This window comes from Pteropus vampyrus, unplaced genomic scaffold, assembly GCF_000151845.1.
Source record: "Pteropus vampyrus isolate Shadow unplaced genomic scaffold, Pvam_2.0 Scaffold135, whole genome shotgun sequence".
Taxonomy (NCBI): Eukaryota; Metazoa; Chordata; class Mammalia; order Chiroptera; family Pteropodidae; genus Pteropus; species Pteropus vampyrus.
The window spans coordinates 4,157,079-4,169,520 of NW_011888916.1; the positions used below are offsets into that span (position 1 = coordinate 4,157,079).

A 12,442-nucleotide genomic window follows, 5' to 3' on the forward strand; every position below is an offset into this window, starting at 1 on the left:
CTAGACTATCATCTCTCTCTCTCATTTCATGTAGTCTACTTCTATTTATGCTGTCTTAGGAGATGCTATCATTTCTGAAAGGCCTGCCACTGCTGGCCTACATTGAGCTGATTACAGTCAACTGAACTCCCCAGGACTATGACATGGGAACTGCTGGAAAGTCATATCTTGGCTGTTCTTCCTTATCTTGATGATAGAGTGTCTGACAATAAAGTGAGGTCTACACCAAATTTGGGTTGGCTGTGGTTGGTTTTTGGAGTGAGAGACTAAAAGAAAAGGTGCCAAGAATGCTCCAAGGAAAAGAAGAGCTGCAAAAAACACTTTATTTGTGTTCCTCTGGGCAACAAGAACCCAGGAGAGAAGCTGTATATACAACATAACATGTGTAGCCAGCTAACATATGGTTCTTTGTTACAATTTCTGAAAACCAATAAGCAAAGGGAGAATAAGCTTTGCTTTTGATTTTCTGCAACGAACCTAGAAAACCTCCAATCCAAAGCAAAAAAATGCTTAACTGAAGCTTTGTGCTAAAGGTCCTATCTCCCCTGAGCCTCCTGTCCTCTCCCTATCTCCTAATCCTCATTTCCGGGAGGTCATTTTAATTAGCAGGCTGTCATGGTGACTCAGCCTGCTGCTTTGCAGACAGGAAGGGAGCAGACTCTCCTAGACCCATTCATCATACAAAGGCACTTTACTCTTTAGAAAAATGCGCAATGTTAAGCTTGCCCCACCTTGGGAATTGCTACTGCTGCTGTTTTATCTTATCATCCCCACTTGCCTTGGAGTGCATCCTTTTGTCTTTGGCATCTCCCTTATCTTGAAATCAGTCTTCCCCCATTGCAGACTATCAGTGCCCACTTCCCAGGTTTGATCTGTGACACCAGGATCTGGAGAGCTTCACCATGATATACCTCTTAGAATGAGTGACCAAATACTTTTTGTCTCTGGAGTTAAAGTCTCAATCAAACCATCAGAGGTCATTAGGAAATATCTCTCAGAACAGTTTGCCGATGTTGTATGCTGGGTTTGGGGGAATCAGGGAGCCTGCAGCGCATAGATAAAGTGACCAAAAGTCTAAGACCATTGTGATTTCAAAAATTCTGCCCCATTGTTCCCAACAGTACATTTGTCTTTGAGTTGAATGTGTTGTTTATGTTGTTTTGGATCAGCAAATATGGACGCTAGTTTTCTAAAATTGTGAACAACCACAGCCTATTCTAAAAGGTAACCATTTGTAGTAACTGTACAACTTAAAAAGGTAAAGGGGCTTGCAAGCACTGACCGGATATGTGTCAAACCTCTCAAAAAGAATGTGTAAGTTTTCCTCTTCCTGTGAGAATCTCTATGTGGTGGAAAAGAGCATCTGCACTCTTCTGGTTTGAGTCTTCTATTTTGTCCCTGAGCCTTAAGCTGAAGGTTTGCAATTGATTTTCCATTGGTAAAAGAGAAAATTGATGATGAAATTTCTCATTTTTTCCCTTCCCTTTCACTAGCTTATTCATTATCCCACAACCCTTATCTTGGAAACTAGAAGGGTGATTAATTTCATGCTCCAGCAGAAAATGCATGCTCCTGCTTCCACAAGACCTCCCTGGACTCCATGTCCTTAAAAAGAGTTTGAAGGGTCTTTGTGGTTCACTGAGCTCTTCTTGTCCCTTTTGCCGTTGGGGTAGTTGCTGGCCGGGCCCCTCAGGAGTGGGTACTTGTAGGGAGGGGGTTTTTCATTCCTGCAAAGGGGGAGATAACAGAAAGAGAGAAGAAAGACAGCACATATACACACTGTATTGAAATCATGTGTGCATGTCTATCTCCCCCACTGGCCTGCAACCTCCTAGGAACGGTGGCCTTGTCTTGTCTCAGAAACCTAGCCCAGGGCCTGTTTCAAAGCAAGCACCATGGCTCAATGAGTGGCTATTAGATGGATAAATGGAGATGCTGTATCGTTTTGGCTCTGGAGAAAATCTAACTGTCCTGCATCTCTGCTATTCCATGTTTCTACCTTGATTCTAACTCATTCTATCCATTCATGATGGGAGGGGGATAGAAGAGCTATAGCTTGGGGGAGCCTAGGACCTCATTCCCTTCGCAACCATCTGGGCTCCAAAATCTCCTTTACATTCCTCAGTATAGCCTAATTGTGTCATTTCATTATAGGTCTGTCTCCCTCACAAGCTTGGGGGCTCTTGGAAGGCAGAGATGTGTTTGGGTCATCTCTGTGTCCTGGCACCCAACACCCAATGCAATACCCTTAACATGACTCTTCAATAATTAGAGTGTATGTTCCCTCACACCCTAGACTATGAGCTCCTCGCAGGCAGGGACCATGCCTTATCCATTTTTGCATTTTCCCTCACACATGGCCTTGTTTGTTTGTTGTGTTGTGCCTGGTTAGTTGATGTGACATGCATTCACTCATTGGACTAAGATTTATTTGGAGTGGAAAGAGTGGGCTTTAGAGCCAGAAAGAACTCAACTGAATTCTCATGTCAGCTATATACAGGAGGTGTGACCTAGAGCAAGTTATTTGACTTCTCTGAGCTTCATTTGTAAAATGGGGATAAAGTATTCCAATCTTGCAAGGGTGTTGCAAGGTTAAATAAGTCTCATTATTATCCTATATTATAATATGAGATAAAAATACATTCAGCATCTTCCCTTGCCTACTATAACTTATAAAGGCATGGTGCTAGGTGCTAGGTATGGTCCAATGGTCTCTGGAGGTGACAAAACTGAGTCAGACATTGATGCTATTCTAAGGCTACATACCGTTTAGAGGAGACAGTTACATGAAATAACTACACAAAATAATAAAGAACTGCAGTGCATGCCAGAAAGCGGTAAATGCCATAAATATGGGAATCTCTTCAGCTACTTGAATTAGAGTTGAAGAAGTGACTTCTCGTAGTCCATCATGCTCTGACTTCGGAGTACCTGTTTTCCTTCACTGTTCATGAGTCATGAAGAAGGTAAAGACAGAAGAGGTGGCAGTGCACAAAAAGGACACCTTGCTTCAACATATCTCCCCCACCAGGAAGCCTCACTGCCTGAAATTCCACACTCGTGAGGGACCTTGCTAACATGGCAAGGCTGTCTAGCATGGGTAAGATACAGCTAGACCTCAATAACCATTGACAGCCTGGAGCGCATCCTTGAAATGTTGTTCACAGGCAATGTGATCTTGAAGAAGTCCTTTCCCTTCTCTGAGTCTCTGTTTCATTTCTAAAATAATGAGAATAGCCTCTATCCTTCTTGCTTTTGATATATGGGGGTTTGGGGAAGTCCTTGCGAATCACGAGGTGCCATTTATATGTCATTGAGGGGTGTATAATACTCAAGGGAGTATAAGAAATAAGATGGGTATGTTTTTATGGTAGTAGAGGTATGGTTACAGGTGGGGTATGCACCCTAGGTAGATGGTGGCATGGAGAGAAGATGTGCAGTGGCCAAGGAGGGGTGTGGATGCAAATGCCTGGTGGGGTCATTACAGAGGCAAAGAACCTCTGTAACTCAAATGGGGGCCCGGAGAGAGACAAGGCACTGGAAGGCCAACATCCCATGCTTCCAGGCTCTGTAGAGGCTGCTCCTCTTCCTATAATGCCCTTCCCTACCTCTCCAGACTCACCTCCTTTGGGAAACTGACTTCCCAGAAAATAAGCCTCTCTAGGCTTCTGTCGCACTTTGTGCCTCTCCCCTCAGCACATCATTTTTTAGGGAGTTCTTTGTTTCTCTCATAAGACTGAGTGTGATGCATTTGACTTTCCTCTATAACTCCCAAGGAAAGCACAGGCCTGGTATAGAGTAGACGCTTGAGGAGCGTCTGATGAACAGAAATACACTTTTAGTCTTATATTTACCATCTCTGTTGCACTAAACATCCTGGCCTTGTCATGACCTTAGAATGCCTCTTTTTAGGTCCTGCTTCCCACCTTCCACACCCTATCCCCCAACATGGAATACTCTCTCTCTCCTTCTTTTTCATCCATTTAAATTCTACGTGTCCTTTAAAACCGAGTTCGAACTACACTTCCTCCCTGAAGCCTTCTTAGGATACTGTTGCTGACTCCGAATGCTTGCCAGGTGGTGTGGGAGAGTTATTTCCATCTGGGTCTCACTTTTCTTTCCTATGACATGAAGGGTGTGTAGATGACTATGAGGGACTTCTTCAGTTTTATCATTGCATAATTCATGCATTCAGAGCTTATTTAAGACTTACTCCATGCCAGCTCCTGCACTGTACACCAAGGGTACACGAGTGACTAAAACAGTTCCTCAGGGAGCAACCTGTCTAGTGGAGAAGCTAGACATGCAAAGATGCCATGACAGCACACTACAGGACATACCATGCTACAGGGATGTGCAAAATGCAGTCAGGAATCCTGCAGAGAGAAAGCAGCTCTGTCTCAGGTGAACAGGGACACAGAAACAGGTGTGATATTTGGACTGGGTTTTGAAAGATAAGTAGGAGTTCACCATCTATTGACAAAAAAGAGAGAACATTCCAGGAAGAGGGAAAAGGACGAATGAAGATATGGAGAGAGGCAGGAAAATAGCTGACCTGTTCGCACTGGGTAGAAGTGGTAGAAAACAGGTAGGGTGAAGAGGGTGTTCACAGGGGAAGCAGTGTGCTAGGAGGCTGTGAATGAAGTTTTAAATGTAATCCAGGGCTTTGATTTAGCAAGAAGATGAATTGGAACATTACCCTGAAGGTAATAGGGAGCCATGGCAGGTATTTGAGAGAAGGTATAATCCGATACATAGCTGATCTCTTTCATACACTTTTCAGTATTATTTGTTATCTTTGCTTGTGTTCATGCCTTTCACCTCTATAAACTTGGGCTCCTGAAGCCCAAGGGCTTTCTATGTGTCCTCAGCACAGTACAGGGCCTGGCACATGGTGGGCTCCAGGATATTGAGTAGCTGATGATTCCCTGCCAACATTCACACACATACATCAAAACCCCACCAGCCTGTTGCTGAGCCTAAGCGCACCTCACATTCAGAGGTCAGCCCACTCTCTACACCTCCACACTCACCCTCACTGAGGATTCCCTGGCACGTTCATCTTTCCTGTTTAATTTTTACCCATTTTGACGGAGCATTTTGAGCTTCAGCCGTGTGACTGTGTCACTGTGGTCCAGTGTGATCTCAGTTTTGGTCAGGTGCACAACGTTCCTGAGCCTGTGCTCTCAGGCCCACGTTGCTGCCCCTCCCCAGGGCCCCTCTCTGAAGGGTGGCATGCACTCTGGGGATGCTGACAGGCTCCCGCTGGCATGAAGGTAGAAACTGACATATTATAATTACCCATACAGAAAAGAGAAAACAAAGATTAATTTTGAGTCAAAACATGTAATTTTCCTTTAAAACCAGAACTGCTCTTTCACTTATGCTATTTGATGCTTCAGTGGAAAACAAAACGAGAAAAGGGGAACATTTAAATCCCAAATCAGAGTCTTGTATCCTCCTGGAAGTTCATTTTTAAAGAGTTTCTGACCAATTGAGAACTAAGTGGCATTCATAGTTTGATGAGGCAGAGGTGTGGGATGGAGAGGGAGTTAATTTTGTTTTTCTTAATTTAAGGGTGGGTTTACCTCAAGTCCTCAAGGCTGTAAACTTGGAGGAATGAGTTCTCTTGCTGTTTTCTGAAGAGGGCGTCAAAGCTCAAGGCAAGGGGGTTCTATGAACAGGTGAAATCAAGGCACTGAGAACTCCTCTGCATCCTTAGGACCAGTTTCAGGGTGCTGGCTCCCCCATATCAAAGAATTCTTCACTAACTGACACGGAGAACACCAGGCTGCAGACTGTGGGGCCCGGGCTCTAGCCCTGCATCTGACCAGCCCTGTCTGCTCCCTGGGCCTCGACTTCCCCATCAGTATCACAAAGAATGGGCCTAAATGATTGCTAAAGTCCCCCTAAATGTCAGCACCATTTCACTGGTCTATGACAATGCAACAGGCAGGAAAAAAAAGTGGTAAAGGATCAAGAAAATTTGATTCTGGCTGACAGAGGACCTGAAAGAGACAATCCCCAAATTAACTTGCAAATGAGATTCTAAGGATTCTTTTGAGTTTTATAAAGCTTTAAATTTTTAAGAACTTTAACCAATCAAGAATGACTTCTAAGAATGAACTGAGCATTTCCCTCAAGAGTGAGCTCCTCAAAGACAGGGTAAAGCCCTAATCATTTCTTAATTCTGTCTCCTCCCTCCCCCCAGGGCCCTGGCCTAAAGTGATGTTTTCCTGAGTGAATGAATGAATGAATGACTGCATACACGAATGTATGCTTAGTACAGTCTAGGCACTGTGGGAGCACAGAGAAGAAATAAATGTGATTCTCCCCCAGGATGAAGGGCATAAAAACCTCACATGACTGGTGAACAATCTGAGTCAGAGTATGAGCCAGAGTACACTGCCATCCAGACTCTTCCCGGAGCTGGGGCTCAGAGATGTGGGACTCACAGCATGGTGGAACGTGGGCCCTGAGACATCATCCAGCCCAACCAGAGAAGTTCAGGGACCTGCCCTAGGCCATGATGAGCTTGTTGGAAATCTGGGACTGCAACCCAGAAACCAGAGGAGATGGAAACATTTACTGAGCACCTACTGGCTGCCAGGCACTGTACCAAGTTTGTATCTAATCTTTAAAAGCATCCTTGGAGCTTATTATTACCCCCAACCATAGATAGATAGATAGATAGATAGATAGATAGATAGATAGATAGATAGATAGATAGATAGATAGATAGATATGAGGCCGAGAATCTTGCCTAAGACTCCACAGCTAGCATGAGCCTGAGAAAGAATTTGAATCCACATTTTCCAGGTGGAACTGCTGGACTTCAGTCCAGCTTTGGAATCATAAAAGCCGAGGATCAAATTCTGGAACTGACAAAAACCTTTAACCTCAGGCAATTCTCTTCACCTTTCTGAACTCCCTTTTTCTTATTTATAATATGAGGAATATAATATCTATAAGGAATAAATAAATAAGATCATGTACAATAATCACTTCACTCAATAATAGTGACTAATATAATTTTTGTTAATAACAGAGTAAGGAGAAGGTACAAAGGCCCTGACACAGCAAAGCACATGGTCAAGGTCATGGGCAAGGTCAGTTGGAAGACTGGTCTGGCAGAAGCAGTAGGTTAGACATCTTCATGTCCTCGGAGGAGACTGGACCACTAGGGGAGTAGAAAATGAGGTCAAGAGGCAAGGCAGGATCAGCATAATCCAGATGCCATTGGATGTCCCTGCCCAGATGCTCACTGGACTCACTGCCAACAGGCATGGCAATGCCCAGTGCCTTGGGCTCTGGTCCAGCCCTCGGGAAGTGTACTAATCTCTTGACCTCTCCTCACTGGCCAAAGAAGTTGGTCCCGGCAGAGGACCTGAGGTGAAACTTCTCAGGGGTGTACCCCGCCCAGCCCTGAAGCTTCACATCTTGAGGGAAGGGGACTACTTTGCACCAAGGGGATGTATTTATGCCTGGCACTGTGCAGGGTGCTTTAACGCACATCTCATAATAACCTTTCGAGTGACCACCATTATCCCCTCTTTACGGATGAGGAAATGGGAGGATCAGAGACCTTATGAGCCTAGATGATCCAGCTACCAGAGGATGAGCTACCTGATGCAGTAGCATATGGAAATACCCAGGCTAACTTAGAAAAATGGCTGGACTCGGTTCTCCAGCAACCCCCATCCCGTGGACTCCCATGTTAGACCCACACTGTGATCACCCCTCACTCTCTGACTCCATGATGCTCCTTTATATTCAGGAAATAAGCTGTAAGCTCTTCTGCCCCATATACTTTCTGTGGCAGGGCCGGAATTTCTTTCCCAGGCCACGGATGGGAAACTGAAGGCCACAGAGAAGCTCGGGGAAGCTGCCTCTGAACACGAAACCACTTAAGCAGGACTGTGGCCCACACTGCTCTGCCCTGTCACTTACCGCAGTCTCGGCATGGGAATTGCCACTTTCTCCACCATGGGATTCAGCCGATAATAATCCAAAAACGTTCTTGCCACGTTCCGCCCCAGCTTCATATCTGCAAGTGTGTGTGTTAAGGAGCATCTTCGGAAAGAGACTGAGACAGAGTGAAGGACTAGTAATAAAAACAGTCACACCACTCACCATTCTAAGCTTTTTGTACAAATGACCATTTTTAATCCTCGAAAACCTTAAATCATACAAAACCTTAAATAGTAGATACTACTATTTTCCTCATTTTACAGATGAGAAAACAGGTGCAGAGAAATTAAATAATTTTGCCAAAGTCACAGAACTGGGAAGGAGAGGAGCCAGGAAATGGGTCTAGCTTTTTATAATATACTGTATCCCTTTGGGAATCCCTGGGCTTCCATGGTCTGGCTCTAGGTGGGTCAGGGTAGAGGCAGATAAACAAGACCCCAAAGCAAAAGACCCTTTGTTATAGGTAGACCAGAGCCCGCCTGACTCTCAGTGATCAGTCATCTACTTTGGTAACCTCAGGGAGAATGGTGTAAACAGTATTATGGTATAAACAGAATAGTCTAAATAGCCCTAAATTGTGTCCAGATTCCACCTGGAAATCTATCAGTAATGAATCTTTAGGATAATGATTCCCGACCTGTTAAAAGTACAAACTCCCTGGAAACCAGATTGACCATTAACACTTTAGCATGAATTAGTATAACAATCACCTATTCCACAACACAGAGTATCTGCTCCTTGCATTATATCTCACATCTCTGGGCCTTCACATGAACTATTTCCTCTGCCTGAAGTACCCCTCCCCACAACCTTCCCTTGGCTAATTTATACCCATTAAGTCTCCAATTCGGTGATAACTCTTTAGTGAAGCCTTCCATGATACTTCTCTTCCCTTGCCCAGTACTTCCATGGCTTCTGAACTGACTTCATTCAAAGCACTTATCACTTATACCTCTCAGCTCTGAATATCCAAACTCTCACCAATTCTCTCCAGGACACCTTCTATCCCTTGAGTTTGTCCATTTCTCTCTAGCCTCTTGCTAGAAAAGGCCAGTATCACCTTTCCCATGGATTACTGTCACCCTGTCCTAAGGGGACTCTGTGCCACGATTGTCTGCTTCTACCTTATTTTCTACAGTGTAGCCAGGAGGGTGGTTCTAAAACACAGACCTGACCACGTTACCCAACTGAGTTAAACTCTTCCGTGGCTCCCAGTTACTTTCAAAGTTCAAAATTTGGAACTTGATTGATAAAGTCCTTCACAGTTGGATCTCTGATTATTTTCTCAGCTCATGCTTGTGACTTCCCACTTTCCATCCCCTTGACCTTCCACACTCCAGCTATACTGAGCTTTTGCCTCTAGGCCTTTGCCCAAACCACCCCACCTTCCCAGACCACTCTCCCATGCTCCACATGCCTGAGAGGACTGACTCCTTCTCAGCCTCCCGACACCTCAGTTTGGTTGTCACTTGACTGGATAAGTTTCGGCCACCACTCCACCCAAGGTCATGGAGCTGGACTAGCATTCGAGGAACAATCAAGTGAGTTCTCACCACCTTCTTCAAGAAGTCCCCAAGTTGGGGTTGGGCTTGACCCAGGGCATGAAAACTCGCATTTATGGAGCACTTGCTATATGCCTGGCACTGCACTGGGTACTTTGTCCACATATACATTTTCATCTTCAAAACAACCCAGTGAGGAAGGCATTTGTATTTCCCTTTTGCTCTGGGACGTTAAGGAACTTGTCCAAGGCCACATAATCGGCAATAGAGGAGTCAGAACTCCACTTCAGGAATGTCTGACTCCAGAATCATGAGCTTTCCACAACCCTGGGCTGTTTCTCAACTTGAAGCCACCTTTTCTGTCAAGGGCTGAGTCATCTCAGGCCAGTGCCTGGTGGGAGAAGGAAAAACACCAGACAAGTTGTTTATGACAGTGAGATGTGCCGCAGGCTCGCTATGCTCTCGGGTTGCCACCTGCTTTCTCCCTCTGGATGTGACCGACCTTCTCTGTCTCCTTCTTTAAAAAGTTCACAAGCTGGCATTGGGCATGGCCTCTCTGACCAGCAGACCCTGGAGGCAGTCTCACCGCCAGGGCCCACAGAGGCGGCTGGCTGCTTCAACTTAGCCAGGCTCTAGTCCGTTGAGAAGACCGAATCATGACTGTGTGTGCCAACACTAAGAGCTACAGGGGCTCAGAGAAAAGGACGGGTCCCTGTGGGCTAGGCTAAAATTTCACAGCAGAAGTTCTGGAATTAGGTGTATCTAATCCAGATCCCGGCTCTGTCACTTGCTGTGTATGGCATATTGTAGTTTTCAAAGATGTCTGCAAGAATAGCTTGCATCTCACATGTTACTCTATGATATGACCTTGACATTCTTTCCACTGAGAGGTGTGGTCTATGCTCCCATCCTTGAATCTGGGTGGGCTTAAAACTCACTGGCAACCAAAAGAATGCAGAAATGGTGGAAGTGACACCATGAGACTTTTGAGGAGAGGTCAGAAAAGGGATGCCACTTGCACCTTGCTTGCTGGAATACTCCAGCTAGGGTCCTGAGCCTCCATGTAAGTAGTCTGACTGCCCCGAGGCCACCATACTGTGAGGAAATCCAAAGCAGCCCACAGAGGGGCTGCAGGGAGAGGCCTGAGACTATGTGGAGAGACTGCAGTAGAGCCCCAGCCAGTCCATAGCTTCTCCAGCCTGTGCTATTCCAGCTCCAGCCATTATCTGGAACTGCATTGAAGACTCCAGGCTAGAACCATTCAGCTGAGCCCTTCCCAAATTTCTGACCCATAGAAAACATGAGAGAATAGCTATTGTTTCAAACACTAAGATTTGTTATGTAGCCACAGAGAGCTAGAGCACTATGTGACCCTGAGTAAGTGATTCCATCTCCCTGAGTCTTAGTGTTCTCATCTGTAAATGTGAACAATTACGCCTGCCTCACAGGGCTGTTGTGATGAAGTGTGTGACTGACCTATGGGTGTTGACTGAGTAAATAAACGAATGGGGAAGAATGAAGCCTGAACCCTTCCTTCCCAACCTGCAGTGACAGGTAGACTTGAAGCAATGCTAGAAGATATCCCTGTTAATCAACACTCTTGAGCTCTACAAGGGATAGGAGTTGGGCTGCTTCCAGTGAAACGTCCCACCGTGAGGTGTTGATCATTTTAGACAAGCTCTGTTTTAAAGACAGTGTTTGAAAGGTGGGAGTTGTCTCAGACAACCCTCTTTCCCTCTCCCTCTCCAGTCCTATTACATATTCCTTAAACCATTACAGCCTCACTCCAGATTATTTACTGCAATGGTCCTGTTTGAGTCAAGAAATGGGATGTGGATGGGAGATGGGGAGAGATTGATTGAACACTTTCAATTAAAACAAGCTGTCTTTGCACAAAGATTTAAGATCCAGGCAAGGAGAAGGCAGTAACTCTTGGCTGGAACCCTTTCCAATATATTGCAGAATTAGGACAGAAAAAGATTGGGGTAAGAACGTCTAACTCTTCATTGCCAACAAAAATCTCAGGACGGTCTGGAAGTTGAAAATGTCAGCCTTCTCAGATTCTTATGTAGCTCACTGATCTGTTTCCTGCAGACAGCAGGGAAAGACAAGACATTAGAATTAGGGAGGCAGGAGGGTTCTCTTGGGATCGTCTGAAATTCAGACTGATTTGGTGACTTTTACCCAGAGCTGTTTTGAACTAAAGGGTGGGGGTCAGTAACCCCAGCCTCCTACTTCACGGGATCCTTCAATAGGTAACGAGAGTTGGGACACTTACTGTTCATTCTCATTCATTCATTCATTCATTCAAACATTTGTTGGTCTCCTCTCATGTGTATACTGCTACAAAGAGTGACAGGAATTTGAGTTCGACAAAGAAGAATTAGATAATTACAGTTTACAGTCTGGAGGAGGAAACTAACATGTCCCAGTTAACTACATCACCAAGCAGGGCGCATTGTCACTTTCACAAAAGCAACTACTATTTTTTTTAGGGCTTACTTTGTGCACCGTACAGTGTAGTTACTATCACCAATCCTCACGATACTCTGCAGGGTCAAAGCAAAATTCTGCACATATTTTACAGAAAGAGGAAACTGAAGGAAGGAGAGTTTGCATAATTAACCAGAGTCTCGTGGCTTGAAAGTGTCAGAGGGAGCACATCAGCTTGAGTGTCTTTTAACAACATGCATCTTTTCTCCTCTCTTGAGCGTGATCATAAATTCAAACACTAAATTCTATGGACACGTAGAAGGAGATTTAAATCCAAATGAAGGAATTCTGAAAGGCTTTCTGGAAGTGGGTGTATAATGAAGTTTTGAAGGACAAAGATGAATCTGAAAAGGAGGAGGAGGGACACAAGTGTCAGCAGCAGAATGGCGTGCGGTGGGGGCAAATGACTCAGGGCCAGAAACAAGACACAGAAAGGCCAGAGGGCCCATGTTGCTAACGGGTGTAGGGAAAGGTGA

At 45.0% G+C, this 12,442-nt stretch overlaps 1 protein-coding gene across 2 annotated transcripts in view; it reads right to left on the reverse strand.

The window, feature by feature from the left end:
* Window positions 1-310: 310 nt before the first annotated feature.
* AGBL4 (ATP/GTP binding protein like 4) overlaps window positions 311-12,442 on the reverse strand; it is a 1,052,851-nt gene continuing 1,040,719 nt past the window's right edge. For both annotated transcript variants that reach the window (XM_023535058.1, XM_011367669.2), the window contains exons 12-13: window positions 7,951-8,047; window positions 311-1,727 (exon numbers count right to left, since the gene is read on the reverse strand). In XM_023535058.1, coding sequence (XP_023390826.1) covers window positions 1,607-1,727; window positions 7,951-8,047 — 218 coding nt within the window. In that variant the 3' untranslated portion in view covers window positions 311-1,606. The remainder of the gene's footprint in view (window positions 1,728-7,950; window positions 8,048-12,442) is intronic.